Source organism: Saccostrea echinata, unplaced genomic scaffold, assembly GCF_033153115.1.
Source record: "Saccostrea echinata isolate AGI-Se365-2 ecotype Australia unplaced genomic scaffold, CSIRO_AGI_Sech_v1 ptg000011l, whole genome shotgun sequence".
NCBI classification, from domain to species: Eukaryota; Metazoa; Mollusca; class Bivalvia; order Ostreida; family Ostreidae; genus Saccostrea; species Saccostrea echinata.
Window position 1 is genome coordinate 17,112 of NW_026889760.1, and position 23,973 is coordinate 41,084.

Consider the following 23,973-nt stretch of genomic DNA (forward strand, 5'->3'; position numbering starts at 1 on the left):
TAATTTATAGTCCAAATTGAGGACCCGTGAGAGCGCACGATGCTTTGAAAAGTTCGGAACGTTACCAAAGCGGTATTGTGACAAGCTTTACGATTGGTCAGCTTGGCATGATGGGAATGTTTACATTTCTTGCCCCACGGGAATTTTAACCACATTTAATTAATTTTGATTCTTTAATTTCTTCACATATAGGCAAGTTTAGGTTCAATTTATTCACCTAAACCAAAATATTGGTACGTGGAGGTACATATATACATTTTATACAAACTGATATACAAAAAAAAAAAAAAAACATGACAGAAAATGAATAAAAATGATAAAGAGAGAGAGGGGAATTATATCAAGCAGGACAGACAGCATCATAATTTTTTAGGATAAACATACACAATTTTTTGTTTTGTTGTTGTTATTTTTTTATTTCAGTATTTTTTGCTTTGAGTTTAACAAAATAAATACCGTTGTTGCCGAATGATAATAAAAACGTGTGTGGGTGGGTGGGTGGGGATTAAGTTATTCAAAGGAAAGGGGTGTGACAGATAACACCGAAATAATACAAAATGTAGAAGCTGAATGAAACTTTTGATTCTCATTCATTTATGATATCTAGTTATAGATGTGATAATTTATTTGATTTCCTCTTTTCTCAGTTAATTTTCAAAGGCAACTTTAAGCAGTGACCAAACCGGCTTTATAAATGAGCCTTTTTCATTTTATTACACGCCACGTTAGAATGAATATCGTTATATTTGACGTTGTTTAGAAATCAATAAAAATCATACTTTGAATATAAATGAAATACGGAATTGCAGTTCTGAAATGCATGTACTCGCATATGTGCATAGCTGTAGAACTAATGAGATAAAGTTGTAATACTGTTATTATTTTTTGCTTCGACACATTCCATCATTTTCTATTTAAATAATTGTGCTATTTTCTAATTTATTTCGCAAAATTCTTGAATGTATTCTAGAGGGGCAGGTTGATGGACTTGTACAAAATATAGTTTCAAGATGTGTAGACAACTTCTACAACTTGATGATGACAATAATACTATGAAATTGTCTAGCATTGTGCTATGTAATTATATATATGTAAGGCACAGATATATTCACTGAAGGATGTACTGTGTCTCAACATTTTTTTTTTTTTTTTTTTTTTTCAATTTGGGGGCATTGTACGCCGAATTTGACAAAATTTATTAATTTCGGCCAAATAATTCAACATTATTTTCAGAGATGTTTCAACGTCTGAACAGAAGGCATCTTTTCGAAGAATGTAGGTGGCCGTGAAAACGGCCGTTTGCTTTAGGACTTGAAATACAGCTTAAAATTAAGCACGCTCTCCACGAATACGTCTGGCCAGCTGGATGTCTTTGGGCATGATGGTTACTCTCTTGGCGTGAATGGCGCACAGGTTGGTGTCCTCAAAGAGACCAACAAGGTAAGCTTCGCTTGCTTCCTGTAAAGCCATGACAGCTGAACTCTGGAAACGCAAGTCGGTCTTAAAATCCTGAGCGATTTCCCGGACCAAGCGCTGGAATGGCAGCTTCCTGATGAGAAGCTCAGTGCTCTTCTGGTATCTCCGAATTTCACGGAGGGCGACAGTTCCTGGCCTGTATCTATGCGGTTTCTTAACGCCACCCGTGGCTGGTGCGCTTTTACGAGCAGCTTTGGTAGCGAGCTGTTTTCTGGGGGCCTTGCCTCCTGTAGATTTTCGTGCCGTCTGCTTGGTACGTGCCATGCTATCTCCTCAGATTATTCAAACTCGAATGAATGAAGTGGCAGTGTTGCACCGTGAACTTATATATCTTTGTAAGCTCAAGTTGAAAATCGCTGCGGTCTACCAGTCGGCTTAGTCGATTGGCTGGTGCCCGCAGTAACACTCGCTACGATTAGTCAGGTGAACGAGATGACCATTGGCTACGTCTGTAGGTAGTTTCAATCCACAGAATTGCCCCAAAAGAAAAAGAAAATCAAGTCGGTTTTTGACACATGATTTCACTGCAGATACATATAGTCAAATATTTTTTTTAAAAATATATATATGGTGAATAATGGGGATGAATGTAACGTCAATTGAATAGAAAATAGAATTATTTATTATATATATACATATATTTTCAATTCGTTATTGAAGCAAAATGCATTTTCGAAAAATATATATTATATATTTCTTGTCATTATTTCCTCCTACCATTATCTGAACAAGCCCAGTAATATTACTAAGTATCATGATACTTGCAGATAATCAGAATGGTGCATATAGGATGAACAGGAATTACCCTGTTGCAAAAACAAGAACAAAACAAATAATACAAATAAATGAATAATTAATTAAATGAATGAATAATTAAATAAATGAATGAATGAATGAATGAATAAATGAAAAGAATAAATAAATGAAAAGAATAAGAATGTATGTATCTGTCTTTCAAAAGGTACGCATGAACTTTTATTCCATTCGTTCCACATTTGATTCCAAATAAAGTGGGGAAAAAAAAAGAAAAAAAGAAAAAGAAAAATAATAATAATAATAATAATAAATAAATAAATAAAATAAATGAATGAATAAAATAAAATAAAATAAAATAAAAAAAATTAATAATAATAATAAAACTTCAACAACAAAAAAAACAACAAAAAACAAAAAAAAAAAAAAAAAACCAAACCAAAACAAAACAAAACAAAACAAAACAAAAAAAAAAAAAAAAAAAAAAAAAAAAAAACATGAAAACAAATATACTAGAATGATAACACTAATAATAATGGCCATATAGTTAGCGTAGGCGTTGTGATGTGGAAAAAGTAAAATTTTATTTACTTGAGGGAGGGTATGTAAACAAATTAAAAACTGACTTTTGTTTCTTCTTCTTCTCAGAAACAGCATGTTAATATTATCATGACTTTGCAATTTGCTTCCAGTCGAAGACAAATAAACTATGTGTAATAGGTAAGTGTACTTCTTGTTTATTCATTTTGTGTTTCCATTAGTACATGTATGTAATAGAGGCATCTTTTCTAAAAATGTTGGTAGCCCTGAAAAGGGCTTTTGTAATTGGTTTAAGACAATTGGCAGTCTACGCCTTGGTGGCTTTCTTTGGGGTTTTTGACTTCTTGGCTGTGGCTTTCTTGGGCGCTTTGGTTTTCGTAGGCTTTGGAGCTGCCTTGGCTTTCTTGGGAGACTTAGTAGCTGCTTTCTTCTTGGGAGACTTGGCCTTCTTGGGTGCTGCAGGTTTCTTAACAGCCTTTTTCTTTTCTGTTGGCTTTTTCTCCCCGGTTGTCTTCTTGGGTTTGGTCGTTTTCTTGGGCTTGGCAGCCTTAGGTTTGGTGACTTTTTTGGTCTTGGGTTTCTTCTCCGTCTTGGGCTTCTCTCCCAGCTTGAAGGAACCACTGGCACCTGTACCCTTGGCCTGTTTGAGAACTCCCTTCTTGACTCCGTTCTTGAGGGCCATCTTCAGATGGGTGTTGACACTAGAGGCGTCATTACCGACTTTGTAGTTGCCCATGATGTACTTGAGAATAGCTTGTCTCGAGGAACCTCCGCGCTCCTTCAGGGCAGCCACAGCAGCGCTGATCATCTCGATGTACTTGGGATGGGCGGGGACCGTCTTGGGTTTGGAAACCTTCTTCTTGGCGGGGGATTTTGCTGGTGCGGCGTCTGCCATAATTTTTTTGTCCTGTTTTCTACAACTGATGTGAACGACGTTATCGACGATAAGGAAATGAATGAAATCACCTCCGCCGATGGCCTTATTTGAGTGGCGGCGAGCGCGGACCTCCGTGAAAACTCCCCAATTGTCGAGAGCGTAGAGGATTGAACTCGTCAAACTTTGTGTTTCAATACCTGTTATTTTTCCGATTTTGTCCTCCCAATTTTACTTAATTTTCTCAAATATGTCACTGTGCGTTTTCTTGAAATAATTTCCTACATAACTGTTTTTGTTTAAGGTTCTTAATCTGTCATTTTAAAGGAGGAATTGTCTGTTGATTCTGAAAATGCGCTGTTCCCTGGAGCCCAGAAGCGACTAATTTTGATTAAAACACGAAAACAAGAGGAATAGAACACGAGTAAGGGATTGAAGTACTTACTACATTGCTATGTGATAAAACATACATGTACATTTCTTTCAATTGTCTTCTATGTTACTTAAAATCCGAATGAAAATGCAAACATTCGGCACAAACACGCGCACAATGGATAGTGATGTGTGCCTTGCATTTCATATGAAATGGAGAGAGAGAGAAAAAAAAACAATCAAACAAAAGGGTCATATGAAGGGAAATCACGGAATCTCACAAATTGTTGAATGTTCAAATATATATCTAATATACTTTCTAGATCAGTGGATGTTCACCCCCTTAAAGGGACAACATATAATTTCTTTTCGAATATTTAAATACATGACACCTACTTTATAATTATAACACCGAGGACACCGGAAAGATCCAGACCGTACGTAACGTACCACATTCGGTGGTACAACGTCTGAATTTCTCAGTATAATTATATCATAAGAATATACATAACTGACATCCTTGTAAATTACATGAAAAAAAAAAATCACATAAAAAGGGCGTGTATTTAATAATTGTAGAACACTCACTTAATTAGTAGTTATACATAAGAGAGAGACAGAGAGAGACGAACAAGGCGAATAATGGGAGTAGCTTATTCATTGATATTAATTTGTTTCTTGTAATTTACACACACAAATAATTGAGTACATGTAAATAAACAGAATGTGGTCAAAAGCCAATGTATTTAAAATCTATATCTTTCAAGTTGAACAAGACAACCAGTATATAATACAAGACAATACAATACATTGATAGAAGCATCAAATTGGTTGCACACTTTCCACGTGCAGATCATGATTCCCTGCATCTATATGTCACGTGACGATGCAGATGTGCTGCACGGCGCAGTGATGGACATCGCAATAAATGTAAAGTGTTGAAAAAAATGTCGTTTAGTCATTCGCATCGGTAGTCTATTCGAAAGAAAATTTACTACCAGTTTTTAATTGTGTTAGTACTGTAAGTATCCGGAAACTGGCATCGAGTTGCTTTTATTCACTCTTATTATGGGAAGCACACTTTTTTGAATAAGAACATTCAAGACATAATATAAACCACATCTTCTTATTCTTATGAGATTCTTATATTCATAACTTTTATCTATTTTTATCAATTAGGAATTTTGTCTAAATAATCATCATATAAAACAATAGCGAGGGGGAAAAAAAAAGAAACATTAAGGATTTAACTGGAGTTACAGATCTTTTGAATATGTTAATAAAATAATGATCATATTTAAAAATATTTGTATCAAAGGAAAAAAATTGAAAGTTAGATCGCCATGTTAGATGATTTTCGCAGTTTCTAGTCTTAATTGGTCAATGAAATGGGTTTTTTTTTTTCTTATCTCTTTGTTGAGTGAGCATTCAAGTAATACGTGAGAATTCAACATTTGTACGCAGGCCTATAAGGTTTGGATTCAACTGCCTATAACGAGAAAGAAAAAAACGTACATATACGAATATACATGCGAGTCAATTTTAAAATTTATTGCTTTTGTTATTAACTTAATACATTTATTTATCATTAAATATATAACACTTTCTTTGATGTTTGATCTCTGTTCTGTGTTGAAAATTATTGAATTCGTGTGTTTCTATTATTTTCTAGCTATAATAATTGTTTACGTTTCAACTCGTTTGTAATGTAGGTATCTTTTCGAAAAGCTTATGTGGCCGTGAAAACGGCCGTTTGGTTTTGTGCTGCACACAACACAACTATAGGATCTTTTTACTTGGCGGCTTTCTGTGTCTTTTTGGGAAGGAGCACCGCTTGGATGTTGGGCAGGACACCACCCTGCGCGATGGTCACGCCGGACAGGAGTTTGTTCAATTCTTCGTCGTTGCGGATGGCCAGCTGCAGATGACGGGGAATGATTCTGGTCTTTTTGTTGTCGCGGGCAGCGTTGCCTGCCAACTCCAAGACTTCTGCGGCCAAGTACTCAAGAACGGCAGCCAAGTACACGGGAGCGCCTGCTCCCACTCTCTCGGCGTAGTTGCCCTTTCTCAGCAGACGGTGAATACGACCCACGGGGAACTGCAGTCCGGCGCGGGAAGAACGGCTCTTGGCCTTCCCCTTCACTTTGCCTCCTTTGCCACGTCCAGACATTCTTAACGGTTATGTTCTTTCGTGTACAGTCAACGAATAATCCAGCGACGCCCGCACGCACCAATTTAAACAGCCAAGCGGATCCAACGGTGCCTTTGAGGAGAAATCAAAAGAATAAAACTACGTAAACTTAATACCCCCTTCCCCTCTCCCACAAAAGGCACACATACTAATATTCTCTTTAGAGAAGAGGAAAGGCTTTCACCTTCATCCACACCTGTCAGTAACATACTCCAGAAAAATGTTCATGTTTCCAAAATAATCAAAATGAAAGTAAAGGCATGGGGTCTTCCGGTCATACATGCGTCAAATAATTAAATGCATTTCTTTAAAAAAATATATACAAAAACGGAAAATCGTTTTTAAGGGATTTATTTCTTCCTTCATGCATTAATATATCAAGCATCTTTTGTTCAGGCAACGAACTAATAAGTATACTGGTTGTAAATTCGGGAACTATTTTTTACTGAACTACTTTCTTCCCCTACCGATTCTAAAAATAGTTACAGGGGTTTACCCACATTAGGAGAAACATAAAAGAAAACAGAAAAGACCTAGCAAATAACTTCAATAAGGGGAGGGGCATTAGCAATGAAATGTTATTCTACGTGAACGATTGGAATTTATTATAGAAACACTATGAAGAATAAGATCATGAGCGGATCTAGAAAGGGGGAGCACCCCTCCCCCCCGATTTTTCCAAGTTATTTAGATTTAAATAAAGAAAAAAAGAAATGACCCTGGAACCCCCAAGGAAACACGAACTCCTTCCTAGAGTTGCTATAGAAATTAAATTTGAAGTACATGTATATGAAAGTCCACGCAAACCACCCCTTTATTTTTTTTTAAAAAAATATCAATTAGCCCCCCCCCCCCCCCCAAAAAAAAAAAGATAGGAGTCGGATTTAATTCTCTCCGCCCTTCTCCCCCTCCCAAATAAAGTAAAAAAAGGTTCATTTTGTAATATTGCTGCAAATGATAAAACGGTTTTAAAGATCAGAATTATTATAAGTCAAAAATATTGTTAATTTCATAAATGCATTTTAGAACAAACTGAATATGACAAAGATTTTTCGTAGATTACTCACACATCTAATCTTTGACATTTAACTCAGTCCACTTTCGCACTGACCAAGGATACGAAGTAAGTTGCATGAAGGGGAAATCGATCTCCGTATGACATTAATTTAAAAAACTGAAATTAGGTAGAGTTAAACATAGCAAATTCAAAGAACACAATCCTAAATTCTAACCATAAAGTTGATAACACGTATGAGTAAATGACATTGATATCGTGAGAGAGGAAAGAGATGTCAACGATGATAGAAATTGCTACCTTATGCGAAAATGTCCTTTCTAAACAGCAAACTAAACATTAACCTTCAATTACATATGTCAAACAGGACCGAAAATTAAAAGGATATATATGTAGGATAGATTGATAATTAATAATTTGTTATTTATAAACCCTCACTATACCATACTATACCATACTATACATAGGCCTAATATTTAATTTGAGATTTCGGATCGGGATCGAAATTCTTAAAATACAGTTGTAACTTCCTGTAACAAAAATGCCGATAGAAAATTTAGAAGAAGAAGGTTTAGAGAAAAACCCAAATTTTGAGCATGCCCAGTGGAAATTCCTTTTGGAAACAGACAAATACAAAAATGATGTGGAAATCAAGAAGAAACTTTTGGCTGCAGTGGAAGAGAACAGTAAGTTTCCGGGAAAACGAACCATTCACTTCGTTCAAAACTCATGTGTCATTGTTGTACTTCTGACCGTTTCTTCTGTCCAGGTTTTAAGATAAATATATATATCTATATGAGTTTGATCTAATTTTGTGCATTTGTACAATATTTTGCGTAAGAAATCTATGCCTTAAGCCTTTTCAGTCTTCTGAAAAACTCCAGTTTGTAGATCTACCAACTGATAATTAATCTTGTGTAATGGTTTGGGCCGTGGATATCGGCCTGGAAAGCTCAGTCGGTAGAGCACCAGACTAGAGATGCAGGGGGTCCCGAGTTTGATTCCTGGTCCAGCCATACATTTTCTTCTTTCGGGTTTTGGATTGGGTTTGACACTGCCGACTCACTTTACGGACTTGGAAATAAACAATCATAATTACAATCGCCCAGAAAATCACAAATCCTGCGTATTTCAGTATTAAATTTTATAGCAAAAATGTATACTGTATAGGGGGTTAATTTCACAGGTTGTAATTTTCACAGTCTTCTCTCCTCTGAAACGATCGTGGTTTGTTGAATTCGCGGAATTTGTATATAATAAAAGTTACCTCCCTTGTCTATATCCGTTTAATCTATAGCATAGCTAGAGCGGCATAAATCAGCGTTATGTATTCATTTCAGGAACAACAGGGTAGGTTTATATAAAATAGTTAGATTTAATAATTTCTTGACGATTAATTAAAACAAGTGCAGTTATTAAAAGTCCTTGCTTATAAACGTCGAATTACTTTTCAGTATGCTTTTACGATGAGTGCATGTACACCCGAAGATCTTCTTTCCAAAGGGATAATACATCGTGGCGAAAAACCACTGGAATGTGTTAATGTATGCATCGACAAAATAATATCCTTCTACATCTTCAGCAAGTTCGATAGTTATTTGAATGATTTTTTAAAACCAAAACTATTACGCATAACAATGCAGGTAACAAATACACGGGGTAACATTAGTTACGCATGGGTAATCAAAACCCATTACCCACGTGTTTGGATTGACGAAACATGTAGCGTTGGCTATTAAAACAGCTTTTTAACAAATGCATGTTATTATCTGCTGATTTGAATTAAAGTAAAGCATGATAATTAAAATAATTGAATGACAAGTACTACTCGTAATTACTGAAATGACCATGTACTGCACGTAAAAATACCTATGGTACACAGTCTACTCCCAAATTTCCAAATAAAACATGGAGATTATTGAAAACTTATTCACTGTTTCTTGAATTCACGGATTTATTAACACCATGAATATAGCAAATATTAACACAGCAAGTTATTTTCCCCCTATACAGTATCAACCTAAGAAACATAATCTGAAATATTTCATTCGATTGATAAAGTATTAACACAGAAAATTGATAATATAGAGCAGTATTAAATTAAAATTTATCTTTTAAATATTGTGAACAAATTATGCCTAAAAAAGGTTCAGTCCAAAAACTATTTCTACATACGTAGCTATTTATACCTATGCCAGGTAGCTATTTTTACCTGTTTCTTGCTTTATTCGCATTTTGTGGCCAAACCTGGGAATGTGGCAATATGGTGAGTAATAAAATTTCCTGATACATTACAATGATTATGAAGATGAAAAAATTTCGGCCAAAAAATTATTCTTGCTTATCAATTATGCATCAATAACAACACCGAGTTCCATTTTATAGAAGCCAAGGATCAAAGCTAAGTGTTAAGAAGCCTAAAAAGTCTTACAAATCTGTACATGTATTATTTTTACTACTTATGTTCATGCATTCTTAGATAAAAGGATTCAGGAAGATTCTTTATGCATTTCGTCTCCATTCTCTAGTCTCGTAAAGTTTACAGTCTTTAAGAATCTTCTCAAGAACAGCAAAGACATGATTAGTCTAATTGATATGGAAGTATCTTCAGGTAGTGTAGATTCAAGTTTGTTCAAAACATGATTCCCAGGGGTAGAGTGGGGCCACAATGGGGGATCAAAGTTTTACAAAGGAATATATAGGAAAAATAATTAAAAATCTTCTTTTCAAGGACAGCAAAGCAATGATTAGTCATATTAATTCAGAAGCATCCTCAGATAGTGTAGATTCAAGTTTGTTCAAATTATCCCCCCCCCCCCCACTTTCTATTTAAACTTTTCAATACTGAACTGATTTCTACTCTTTCCAAGCCAAAGTGCTAAGGTGAGTGATGTGGCCCTTGTTAAAACTTTTCCTCTTGTTTAAAACTTACCAAGTCATTTTTTTTTCAATTTAAAGAAAAGAAATATAAATAGTGAAATGAAGTTACCTGTACAGTATGTAATATGTAAAAAAAAAATTCAGCTGACGGAGAAAGAATCTGAGATTTGTTTAAGGCATAGAGAAACAAATCTTTATAAAAAATTAATGAGATATAAATGTTACACATTTTCATTGACAGACATGGCTCCATTTTACGAGCAGTTGTGTAAAGATTTGAAATGGAAATGTGACGAGACTCTTATGAAGAAAATGAAGGCAGCAAATGAAGCAGAACTCAAGAAAATAGAGGCCTCTATAGAGGACGCCGAGAAAAATCTGGGAGAAACTGAAGTCCGAGAATTCATGCTGAAGAAAGCAGAATATTTATGTAAAATTGGAGACAAGGTAAATATCAGTATAGTGCAGGAATTTTTTTTAAAATAATAAATGTTTTCATATTAAAGGTGTGCATATAATATTTAAGTACAGTGAACCCTTTCTATCTCGAACTCAATGGGATGGAGAAAAAACTGAAAATACTGAAAGAAAAAGGGCTTGGGACTTTCAAACTACTTCTACATCCATGGTATTCGAGATATCTCTGTGTACGAGTTATCAAAGTTCAACTGTATACATATTAACATCAATTCTCTGTAAGGACCAAAATTTTACTGTAGGGCTATGGCACACACCATGAGCGATTTTCATGAAACTTTTTCAGGTGGTTAATGCCCATACATTATGACATAATCAACATTCAAAATTAAGGTTACTACCTTGGTTGCCATGGTAACGGGCTAATATAGATTTTTGCCCCATTTACTCTCAATTCAAGCATAAAAATGCTATGTACTTGATTTCATGTGGTTTAATCATCTTAATTATTTTGAGATAATTCATACATTATATGAATAGAACAAATGAAGCACTATAAAACACAATAAAAAAAAATTCTACAAGTCACAGCAAATTCTTCAATTGATGGCTCAAAGATGACCAAATTCTTACATTTTGAAAATGGTCGTTTTTACCCTATATTTCAAGAAGTCTTTCAAGAAATGCAGGCAATTCAAGAAAAACTCACCTGAAATTTTAGAAACACCATAATAATATTAGTTAACTTTTATGAAAAGTAGAATGGGGATTTTTTTTCATTTTTGGTATTTTTAACTTCGAAAATTGGCATTTTGCCAAATAATATTTTTTTCAAAATGTTACTAGACACTGGTTGTTTTATAAAATTTCTTTTCCAAACACTTTTCTCACGAATAGATCAGACAAACGGAATGATAAGTAAATATTATTAAAGGTAATAAATAAGATAAAACAAAATTGTTAAATGAATTATTATTGTTTCTCTATGATCCTTTACAAAGGGCAGGTAACTCAAAATCTAAAGAAAATTAGCTATTCAACTTTTCACTGGAACTTATTTCAGTAAACAACATTTTCAAATACTAGATAAAAAAGGATAAAGATAATGGATAAAAACTCTAATGATACTTTTCAACCAAAAAAATAAATAAATAAATATATAATAAATTATTACTTTTTCATGCATAGGTAGGTATTAATTTAGCAGGTTTGAAATTTGATAAGCTAATGTTAATTTCCTCCATTTTAATTTTGCTTGTTCCCAGATGCAAATCTTTAGATAACAATTTTATTTGGATAAAGAAATTTAGAATTATTTAGACTGACCATAAATTAACACCCCATTAAAAATAAAACCATTAATGTATATTCTTACAATCAGAAAACATACACATATTCATGTGTATATGTATAATTTTATCGTTACTTTTAAAAAGTTTTTTTTTCAAATTATTGATCAAGCAAGAATCTACATCTTAACATTAGGCCAAATAAAAAAATATGTGTGGCTCCGGTTACCCGACCTTCCCTATTTTATAACCCCCGACCCTAATCTTTTTTTGGCAATTTTCATATTTTTTCCGGAATTTTCCCCGATTTCCATCAATGACTCCAGTTTAAGTTTTAGTTTCAGCAATGACGGCCTCCTTGCAAAACATAGTTTAATAGTATTAAATCCAAAGCAAACTAGCATGTAGGTGTCCCCTACCAATATTGACTAGTATATTATCACACCACATCTAAATGCCATTTGCAAAGCAGTGATAGGTATTATTTCTAAAGAAAAAATTAAGAAAATCATTTTGCTAAAACAAAAAAAAAAAAAACCAAAAAAAAAAAAAAAAAAAATTACCTACCTACCTACCTACCTACCTACCCTAATTTTTTTGGAAGTGTAACCGGAACCACACATATTTTTTTGTTTGGCCTTATCCAAAATGTGTATTTAGAGATAAACAAAATGTAGAAAATAACTGCTATATAACAATTTTGTAGACAATAGAAACAGCTAGGCTTGATGTTTTCATGATTTCTCTTTACATCAGAGGTTGGCCATTATGTGGTGTTGTGTCTGTCCAGTCAAGAAGAATTTTAAATGGGTTTGAAAAGTGAAACTTGAAATAATCATCTTCATCTTTTCCCCTGGAATAAAAAAAACATACATGTACTTTAATTAAAAATCAATTGTTTAATATCTACTACATTTTCATGTGATAACAAATACAAGTATATAAGCATATCTATTTTTATTAAAATGTATATAATACTAAGCTAGTAGTTAGTATTTACACCTCCAAATAAATTGCCTCAGAATTCCTGCATGTGTACTTTAAAAAGCAGGCTTCCTATCACAGGTGCTTGGGGACGGATATGTGATAACAAATACAAGTATATAAGCATATCTATTTTTATTAAAATGTATATAATACTAAGCTAGTAGTTAGTATTTTCACCTCCAAATAAATTGCCTCAGAATTCCTGCATGTGTACTTTAAAAAGCAGGCTTCCTATCACAGGTGCTTGGGGACGGGACCCCCCCCCCCCCCCCCCCCCTCGTGTTCCATACCCCAAGGGTTCTCCCCGACTTTTTTTTATATAAAATATTTTTCTTTGACACATACACAAAGTTTTTTTTTTTTAATTGACTTTAGCCATAAACAAACATACATACACATACACAAACACAAACACACCACGGCTGGAAAGCTTACATACAGATTTTTAGGAATAAACATGAAATAAAAAAATATGAATACACAAGATATACTAAAATAATAATGTAGATGACATAAATTTATCTATATGTTTATGTTTTCAAATATCTGGTTCCAGTTAATCCATCTTCTTTTATAGTTTATACACATGAAGTTCATTGTTCTATTTATTTTTATAAAAATTCATACTCTTGAATACTAAAAGAGACCTTTTAGTATCAGAAAGTATGAATTTTTATAAAAGGTTAGTTTTAAATTATATTTTGGATTTTTCAATTGTAATACTTTGTAAATGTGTCATAGAAATATATTTTATTTAAAAAAGTCGGGGAGAACCCTTGGGGTACAGAACGCGGGGGAGGGGGTCCCATCCTCAAGCACCTGTTCTTCATATTTTATCGCCTTGAACGCAGACAACAATTTGCTAATTAATGAATACCATAAATTAACCAATAATAAATACAATACATGGCGCAGACGTATGTAGCGCTAATTCGTGATTACGCCAACCACTCCATACCCAATGATTGCGCTAAATTTTGAATACGCCAATTTATGTACACATACAGTATTTTCAGTGTAGCCAATTGCAAGGTAAAAGTAACTGAAACAATTTACCATCACCTACTCCAAAAGCTGTTCCCATGCTCTAACAGAATCTTCTCCAAAAGAATATTGTTCAGTTAAGATACTGTCCGATGTTCAGTTCTCACAGTCAATTGCAAGGTTTCTTTCTCCATTAGTTAATTTTGTAACTGCCTCTTGCTTCTGGTATTTAGCCTTTGTGTTGAAATAAAGATGATAAAAACACAAGAAAAAAGGTTCTCTTTATGTACCGGTATCTTTTCATCTTCTTTTTGGGAGTTGATTTTATCAACTCCTCATAGTCAGCGCGCCAGAGGCGCATCAATACATACAATTGACAAACAGCTACCAAGGGGGTGTCCTCGATTAAATGCAGGATGTTGTGAAAATGGGAGAAAGGTTGAAATTACAGTTTTAACCTACAAATTGAGCAGGGTGTAAAGATTTAAAAATGCAATGTATAATCTCAGTAAACGGCAGGCCTAAATATTTATGTAAGAAAATAGATTTACAGATATTGCGAATAAGAAAATAGTACATATATTCTAATTTTAAGATAGGAAACTCGCTCCTAAAATAGCTTAGATACGTCATCAGTTTGTAGGAAAAGGCTGGAGGTATCCTCGTGATTATAACGATGCATAAACACCATGCTTCGACAATATGAGCCCCATAATAACGGGATTAATAATCAGACATATACGTTTAAATGCATGTCAGTATATACAGATCGAGAACACAAAATCAGATTGATACAGACAACTGATGTAAACTCTATAATGTTTGTGTACATATGCGAGCAAGACTGCATGATTATCAGGGATGGGCACGATTACTGAAAAATGTAATCGATTAATAATCGATTACTTAGAGGAATTTTGTGTAATCGATTATTAATCGATTACACTCATTTTTGTCCTGTAATCGATTGTAATCGATTACTTTGGAAGATGTAATCGATTAATAATCGATTACTTCCAAGTTTTTATCTCTTCAAATATCAAAGCAATATTTAAATGGTAAATGTTGATGTTATCCACTGAAGTTTGAATGTGTTCCTGCAGTTTCAGTGCAGATTCTTTTAAGGTTTTATTCTGGCCAACATTCTCACTAAATGCCCAAATGAGGGATTCTCTACTTATAGTGGAGACATGATTCCTACAATAAAATATGCCAAGGAATTAATTATTCCTTTCAACTTCAGATCTGAACCTCCATATTTATTGACTTGTTGAAAAAATTATTTAATATTTTATTGTGAATTACTACATTAGAAGTATTTGGGCTGCCCGTATGTTGACAGTACACATTAAACATTCCTGTACGTGTCTTTTTTCAAAAAATAAGTAAATTAGAATGAGCTCTTAGTAATAAACATGTAAATTAAATGTGTCCTTAAGTAATTTAACTAATACATGTAGCACAATTTCATTCTGCATTGAAATAAGTGTTTTGAGAGCTATTAATTGTTTTAATAATACTGTTTGTCTTCAACGGAATGAAAGTTAAACACTAGGTAGTTCACAGTTTACACCTCATTATCTGCAATCAGGGATATGTCTTAGTCAATTAATTAGCCAATTAAGATAAGCCAACACAGTGACACTTACTCCCTCTCTTACAGACACTTATAACCTAGCTCTCGCTGATATAAAAGCAACCTTACAATTTTGAATGAAAACATGAGAGTGATTTTGCAATAAATTTTAAAGTTACTGAAACACAAGCTTGAAGTTGTTTAAACATTTTCAGATATGAATAAGTATTTCCATCTTCTTTTTTTTCGAGTACAATGTAGTTTATTTACCAAATTATTTATATTTTATACAGCACTTAAATCTGTTTTTGTTATTTATAATTTTCTATTACAAGACAAAGTTTTTCAACATCTGAAATATGAAAAAGGACATGCAGCAAGAGGACAGTGGGTCAAATGTAAAATGCACATGAAAAATCTGTATATTTTATTAATAAATGGTTGAAATACACTTCTGAATTATTTAATACTAGACCAGTAGGTCTATAATGCAAATTTTATTGAGAACATTATTAAACTTATGATAAAAAAAGTTAGGAAATCCAAACATTACACAAGGTGGTTTATATTTGATATTTATGTGTGACTGACTGGAAATAATTCTTCAAAATAACATCCATTTATGTATAAAATAATCGAAAGTAATCGAAAAAGTAATTATAATTACATTGAAAATTTTAGCTGTAATCGATTAAATTACGATTACAAGTAATCGAAAATCTCTTCGATTACAGATTACTGTCGATTACTTGAAAAACAGTAATCATTACAATCGATTACGATTACTCGATTACGATTACCCCATCCCTGATGATTATCACAGCGGACATTATGTGCCTCCAGTATCTCTAACATGTGTAAAGTTCTAAAGCCGCAGATAAGATCTCCAAACTGCAGCAGACGTGACCTACTTGACAAAATTAATTTAACAGCCTTTTACTTTTGTGCCTGGAATGATAATTATTGATAATATACACAGGATTATTTTTTTATTTTTGCAGGAATATTAAATCTGTGCATGTTATTGTCTCAACAATTAGTTCACTGTTGATAGAACGGAATTTTTTCGGAGTGGATCCAGAATTTTGCTAATTTGGGGCACACTGAGTATTTTTGGAGTGGAGTTGGGGTGTTGAAAAAGCCCATTTCCTTCTAAAACAAAACCGTGTGATTCGTATACATTTGCGAACAAAGACAAAATATGTTGCTTTGTAGTTTAATATACCTGTAATGAAATATTTCATCTCGCTGCAATCTTAGTTAGATTCCAGCGAAAAGTAAAAAAAAAAAATGATACATTTAAAAATGAATTATGCCACACAATAAGGTTTAATTTATAAACAAACGAAATTTGTTTATATGTAAATACACTGTTATGTTATATAGTGTATCTAAATACAAATACCTAAGTGTATCATTTCTCATGCTCTTATCTATTGCTCGAAGTATATTAACTTTATCAAAAAAAATTAATTAATTGATTTAAAAAAAGGCAGAAAAAATTCATAGTTATAATAAATTTAGACATTAAAACCACTGTTCACTTTTTTGATCATTCAATTACCCTATTTTAATTATTGTATGCATTTGAAATTTGGGTTTATCTTAATCCATTTACTAAAAAAAAGTAGCATCCCTGGCGGTACAATAAACAGGATGTTATCCAAATCATTCTGTGATAAACTGAAATTTTGCAAATTAATACTTGGTGTACATAAATATGCAACTAGTTTTGCTGTACTATCTGAATTTGGTAAATTTCCCCTACACGCTATTGGTATAGAATTGAAAATCTGGTAAGTCTTTTCCCCCCTTACAAGAGTGAAGATGTATATTGTGAATCAAAGTCACTATGAAAAAGGTGAAGATAACAGACAGTGATTGATCTAAAAAAATCTATAAAACAATACAAATCTGGAAAGAGGGCATACATTTGAGAAGAATCTCTGTTTCTGGTATAGTCATGTTGCTCCATTAATTTTCTCATCACCAATATAGATAGTATATTTGTCGTAATTTAACTTTGGTCAGAGCACCGTACATCACATGGTTAAATGTTGTACACCTTATTCATGAATTAATGACAATGTGACCGTTGTCAATGAATATTCATAATTTTTGTGATATTTTTCAGAAAAGAAATATCAATCTTTTTATGATGAAACATAAGTAATTATCTCATCGTATAACAATAATGAAGTTCAATATTTTCTCAGGTAAAAAAAAAATAACAAAAAACCTGCATTTTCGCCACTGGGAGTGTTGTTCATTTTTTCTGAATTCTGTCTGAAACGGGATTTTCAGTTAAAAAAAAACAACATCTGATTACATGTGTCTTAGAAACTGAAATTGCAAGTTTGACAACTTCACGCAAGATGAGGATGAAATCGGAAAACAACAAATATTTATAAATTTGCTTGATAAAGACCTTGTAAGCTCTTTCATCACATTTTTTTCTACATGAATATCATTGTAATTTTGTAAACGAAAGATTGCATTCCGATACAGGACACAATAAATGATAGAATCAAGTGAGGAAGGAATCATTCCGAATTGATATTTTTTAATCTATGCTTTTTTTTTTCTTTTATAATGCATTGAACAAAAATCTGCCATATTGAAAACAATATGGCGCCTATGCAAATTCGCAAAATGTACACCATTTCTCTATATGTAAATTCAAACGTACACTTAAAAATCATTTATTCAAAGATTATATATATATATAGGAGCGGAATCAACAACTTGAATCACATTCTGACGAAAAAAAGTCGCTCTGGCACTTTTAAAGAAATTTGTAGTAAGGAAAATACCTTAAATTACTGAAAATTTTTGAGCAATGAAGAAGTCTTAAACGTTTTTGCATATCATTCAAAAGTTATGGTCAAATCAAAACAAGCCTTACTTATTTGACTCCATAGATTCGTGATATTTTTTTTAGTCTTTTGATACTCGCATACTAAATTAAGAAGCAATAATGTTGCACATTATTTGAAAAGTTGTACACAGGGTTAAAAACATAAAATTTTATTTGAAATCGTCCTTAAAATCAACTCCCATCAGTACCTTCAGTACTTTGATTTTTCAAAGCACCTGTGCATCTAAAATATGTTTAAAATATTTTTTTTTCAAATTAAAGAAATTCATTCTTATTGTCAATCATGAATACATACATTTACATGGGTATATTATATTCATATCTTATTAGTGTGTATTTATAGCTGCAGTTAAATTATTCTCTATTGAGAAGCTGATGGCTCTTTTAATACTCCCCCTCAGAGGGAGTATTAAAACGAGCCGTCAACTTCTCAATAGAGAATACAGTTAAATATGTTTTGTTCTTTTACAGTGAATCTGAATTATATGACTTCTTTTTAGGCTAAAAAAATTTTTATGTGTTTCCGTTAAGTCGACCATCTCTAATTTTTACCCACCACCTACCGGTACTACTTTTTTGGCCAAATCAGATTTTAAACTGTACCACTGTACCCCCCCCTCCCCTTTTGTGTCCAAAATATACATCAGATTTAATAAATCAATTTTTTGGTGTGGCCTTGAGCCCCTACCCCAACACCAAACTGGTCCCTCTCCCTTTCCAAGATTCATGGATCCGCCACTGTGTACAACGTTACCAAAAATATATGTTTTTTTTTTTAATATTAAATTGCCTTGTGTATATTTTTCATTACATACAAACTTACATCTTCTGTAACATTCTCCTCCTTTTGATAAACTTTGTAGTTATGATTTGCCAAAGTAAGTTGCTTTCTGAAGCAAGCAAAAATTCCTATAATTAATGCAAATATATTACTAAGATGTATATCTGGAATGTCCTGCTAACATGGTGATCTTTAAATATAGACCAATTTTAAGTCTATTATACAAAAAAAATTATTTAATTTAAAAATTATGTCAATTTAATTGAAAAAGCTTCTTACATGTAGTTTTCATACAAAATGAATATTTGAAAAAATTCAAATTTATACCTGTACCTAGGGTTGTTCTAACCATTCCCACTGACTGCCGTATCTTCTGCTTGTTGTATTCCTCCAATTGCATCTTGCATTTTTCTCATGGGTTTTAGAGAGAACATGGAATCCCACATGATGGGAATGCAAGTCAGACTTCATAAAATTTGTTTCAATATTTCGCAAAGTGAATTTGACTTTAAAAATCTATTATTAATAAAGATCTGTACATCATTATCAAGTTGAATGCTGAGAAAGCAGTGTCTCCTTCTTTTGATGACTTACTTTGTCATTCACACCTGAATTCCATTTTAAAAAGTTGAAAAACACATCATTTTTCTGTAATTGTTTCATGTTTATTTTTCTGGCGTCTGTTTTTGCCACATGTTGTTATAAACTTCTTTAGACTTCAATACAGGAGAGTCAACAAAGGGAAATAACACCAGTTTAATTTTTTTGTCTTCAGTGCAAAAGAGTCAGCAAAGGGAAATAACTCTCTAGTAGGTTAATTTTTAGGAAAAGTTATAATTTGAGGGGATTGGAATATGACTTTTAACTGATTTCCCCACTTCAAATCTTTTTGCATCTTTTAGATCTAAGCTCAATCTTACTAAAAATATCTTTTTTCTAAGTTTCAATTGCCTGCAAAAATTAATATGCATATCAAGAAATAGGCGCCTTCGTATTCATTTTTATGACAAATTCATGTAAATTGATCTGTATCATATTAAAAACCTTGGGTTAAATTGAATAAAATTTAGATGTACAGAAACTTTAATTACTTAGCTATAAAATGAAACCCATGTTACGTTGATAACTTTCCTACATTAAGGAAGCACGGAATTATTTTACATGGTGATGACAATCAGGTCAGTTTTGCCATAACAAAATATTTCAAAGTCGTTGCTATGGAAACCAAGGAGGTACTGTCCAAAATTTACCCACCAATAGTCTTTATATAGGGCACTCTCTAATATTATAGTGATAAAATTCCATGATAGTGCGTGGCCAAGCATTTTTGGTCCTTACAGAGAATTGATGTTAAATTTTAATATAAGAGTTAAAATGATATATCACAATATTTTTCCTACAAATTTGACAAATTGTAAATATAACTTACAAGTTTATATTTGATTTGGTAGGAAGCCTCATTAACACAGTTTCGGAAGACCCAGGAAAAGACAGTTACCCTTGGATACCGACTTGACCTAGTGTTTCACCTCATCAGAATGGGCCTCTTTTATATGGACCATGACCTCATAACAAGGAACCTCGAAAAAGCTCAGAGGTACTGTTAGGAAAATGTCTCAAAACTCTGTTTTTACATGTTGTCTTAATATGAATGAAATGAAAAACCTTGCAGTATTTGAAAACATTCTTTTCTAAACTTTTTCTCAATGCATTTTTTAATGCATAATTGTATGAATTTATATTCCCATGACTTTTCAGCCTGATTGATGAAGGTGGTGACTGGGACCGCAGGAACCGCCTCAAAGTCTACCGCGGAATCTACTGTATGTCAATCCGTGATTTCAAGCAGGCGGCGACCCTGTTTCTGGACACTGTGGCGACCTTCACCTCCTATGAACTGATGGATTACCAGTCATTTGTCACGTACACAGTATTGTGCAGTATGATAGCACTTGAGAGGCCAGATCTAAGGGAAAAGGTCTGATTTTGATTTATATTTAGAAAAGATGTAAAATGTTGTCTTTGATGTTTTGTATTTATTGACACTTGTGTATAGTGTATTGCCACACCACCAATAGAAACATTCTGGAAAATTTTCTTTGGAAAAAGTATTGGTCTTATAAGTCTTATGCACCCTGAACATTGAAAAAAAAGTTCTTTAAAAAGTTACTCTATCCACTTTTAATTTTATGGCTTTGTTGTACATGTACTTCAAGAACCACAAAAAAAAAATAAAGTGAACATGTCAATGCAAAAGATTGTTACAGAATGTTATATACATAATGATATTATTTAATAAGAAGTCATTTGACACTATATTGTGAAATGTTGTTAACCTACATTTTAGAAATTAAATACATGTACGTAAATAAATAATAGTTTTTCAATACTTGCTACTTTTGTAATATTTTGACAGGTTGTGAAGGGGTCTGAAATTCTGGAAGTCCTACACAGTCTACCAAAGATCCGATCTTTCCTGTTCTCTCTCTACGACTGCCATTACTCGGACTTCTTCAGATATTTAGGTATGTGTTGGATAAATATCAGGCTTCTATAGATATATAGGTACATGTATGTGTTGGATAAATATCAGGCTTCTTCAAATATCTAAGTATGTTTTGGATGAATATCAGGCTTCTTCAGATATCTATGTATGTGTTGGATAAACATCAGGCTTCTTCAAATATCTAAGTATGTGTTGGATGAATATCGGGCTTCTTCAGATATCTACATACAGCTAAACTTTGAAATCTCGAACACGGATATCTCAAACACCCCGGTTATGTCGAAGGAAGGCCACAGTCCCAACAAAATTTGTTCTATAAATGATTAAAATAAACCCCTCTATGTCGAACACGTTAATTCGAATACCCTGGTTATCTCGAAGTAAAATTGTGTACCCATTCATTAAAGTCACATGCGTTATCTCGAAGTCAGGATAATTTTCCGCTCTGATGATCAAGTCCGTTAGGTAAACTGGATGCTCTGTTGATAATATCCACCTGTCTGTCACACATGGGTTACCTGTTACTGTGATCAACAGATAAAAGCACGCTAATTATGCGAGGTGTATGTATGGCTTACCTTGATTTTAATTATGCAAGCCAAAGGTTGTGTGTATTAGTTTAATGCATACGCATGGATGACACTTTAAAAAGGCTGGGGTACGTTTATCTTGATAATCGCTTTTTAATTAATGCTATGCGACTGTAATATACGCACTTGCATAGTTCATGCATATGAAAGTGAAAACTATAAACATCAAATTGAAACAAAATTATGTAATTTAATGCAATTAGAATTTATTTTTCCTATATGAGCATGCAGAATTTACAATCGTCAGTACACACCATCATGTGAGCATGTGTTGCAGTGAAAACTTGTGCTATAGTGCCTAGTGATTTAGTGTTGTTTTGTAGTTAGATTGATTGATTGATTGTATGTTGTTTTACGTCCCATTCAAGAATTTTTCACTCATATAGAGACGTCACCATATATCGGTGAAGGGCTTCAAATTTTGACCTTTACTCGGCACTCAGGGCCATTGAGCAGTGAGGGATCTTTATCGTGCCAATGCCTGCCATGACATGGGGCCTCGGTTTTTAAGGTCTCATCTGAAGGACCCGCAACTTTCACTTCAAAGTGCCGAGCGCATGGCGAAGGAACAGTGGCTACCCATTTTTTATCGATTTAGGTCAGTCGCGGCCGAGATTCGAACTCACGACCTCCCGATCACGAAGCGAGCGCTCTACCGACTGAGCTACCGTGAATGATATTTTTGTAGTTACGGTAGACAAAAGTGCTTGTTTCTTTTGCATTTGATTTTATTATGGTAAAATAATTTTGTTTTGACTGATTATACATGTATGAACATGTTTTCCAATTAAAAAAAATATATATTTCATTTTCGTTATTCTGACAGCAACCGGTTTCAAATTTACAATGCATAGACAATATCCGGTTATGCATACATTGGAAACGATGCTAACGTTTGGCTTGCCGGGTTGTTAGAAGGATTATACTTCTGTGCATATTATACAAAGTTTTTATTTTGTGAATTATAAAGATGATGTAAAAATGTATATGTACATTAAAGAAATTGTATACAGAATCTCAAACAAGAAGGAATTTGACAAGTTTTTATTAATAAGTGCAAGTCCACTGCACTAAGTTTATATGAAGTTCATTTGAATTATAACCCTCGATACGTCAAACCCCCGGATATCTCGAGGTTCATCAAAGGGCCCGTCAACTTCGAGATAACGAAGTTTAACTGTATGTGTTGGATAAACATCAGGCTTCTTCAAATATCAAGGTATGTGTCGGATAAATATCAGGTTTCTTCAGATATCTAGGTATGTGTTGGATAAATATCAGGCTTCTTCTAATATCTAACTATGTGTTGGATAAAAATCAGGCTTCTTCAGATATCTAAGTATGTGCTTGATAAATATCAGCCTTCTTCACATCTCTAGGTATGTGTTGGATAAATATCAGGCTTCTTTATATCTCTAGGTATGTGTTGGATAAATATCAGGTTTCTTCAGATATCTAAGTATGTGCTTGATAAATATCAGACTTCAGAATCTATAGATATATAGGTATGTGTTGGATAAATATCAGGTTTCTTCAGATATCTAAGTATGTGCTTGATAAATATCAGGCTTCTATAGATATATAGGTATGTGTTGGATAAATATCAGGCTTCGTCAGATATCTAGGTATGTGTTGGATAAATACATGTGCCACACTGAATTGTTGTAGCCTTTAATCATGTTAATAAATATGTAGTGATGTGGTACATGTATACCAAAGCTAACAATAAGTAGCCAAAACTGCTTTATAGACAATGGGGAGATAGCTCAGCTATCCATCCAAAATTTTCAGATGCAATGTTCTTCATGAGCTATCCATTCAAATATGCATGCTTCAATCTGTGAACTTGTACATTTTCTGGATA

The 23,973-nt window shown here is 33.2% G+C and overlaps 4 protein-coding genes across 4 annotated transcripts in view; 1 reads left to right on the plus strand and 3 right to left on the minus strand.

Moving 5' to 3' along the window:
- Nucleotides 1–1,329: 1,329 nt before the first annotated feature.
- LOC133184835 (histone H3) lies at nt 1,330–1,740 on the minus strand. The gene has a single exon (XM_061319914.1). The coding sequence runs from the start codon at nt 1,738–1,740 to the stop codon at nt 1,330–1,332; it is 411 nt and encodes a 136-aa protein (XP_061175898.1).
- Nucleotides 1,741–3,076: 1,336 nt separating this feature from the next.
- On the minus strand, nt 3,077–3,664 carry LOC133184836 (histone H1-delta-like). The gene has a single exon (XM_061319915.1). The coding sequence runs from the start codon at nt 3,662–3,664 to the stop codon at nt 3,077–3,079; it is 588 nt and encodes a 195-aa protein (XP_061175899.1).
- A 2,143-nt stretch (nt 3,665–5,807) lies between these two features.
- On the minus strand, nt 5,808–6,185 carry LOC133184838 (histone H2A). Its single transcript, XM_061319916.1, has one exon. It carries the CDS (start codon nt 6,183–6,185, stop codon nt 5,808–5,810), a length of 378 nt encoding a protein of 125 aa, XP_061175900.1.
- A 1,566-nt stretch (nt 6,186–7,751) lies between these two features.
- LOC133184772 (26S proteasome non-ATPase regulatory subunit 6-like) overlaps nt 7,752–23,973 on the plus strand; it is a 34,168-nt gene continuing 17,946 nt past the window's right edge. The window contains exons 1-5 of the mRNA XM_061319834.1: nt 7,752–7,907; nt 10,343–10,548; nt 20,465–20,610; nt 20,772–20,991; nt 21,430–21,538. Of these exons, the coding sequence (XP_061175818.1) occupies nt 7,763–7,907; nt 10,343–10,548; nt 20,465–20,610; nt 20,772–20,991; nt 21,430–21,538 (826 nt within the window). The 5' untranslated portion in view covers nt 7,752–7,762. The remainder of the gene's footprint in view (nt 7,908–10,342; nt 10,549–20,464; nt 20,611–20,771; nt 20,992–21,429; nt 21,539–23,973) is intronic.

Excerpts from the sequence above, each read along its gene's own strand:
- LOC133184835 (XM_061319914.1), bottom strand. The coding sequence starts at position 1,740 with ATGGCACGTACCAAGCAGACGGCACGAAAATCTACAGGAGGCAAGGCC.
- LOC133184838 (XM_061319916.1), bottom strand. The coding sequence starts at position 6,185 with ATGTCTGGACGTGGCAAAGGAGGCAAAGTGAAGGGGAAGGCCAAGAGC.
- LOC133184836 (XM_061319915.1), bottom strand. The coding sequence starts at position 3,664 with ATGGCAGACGCCGCACCAGCAAAATCCCCCGCCAAGAAGAAGGTTTCC.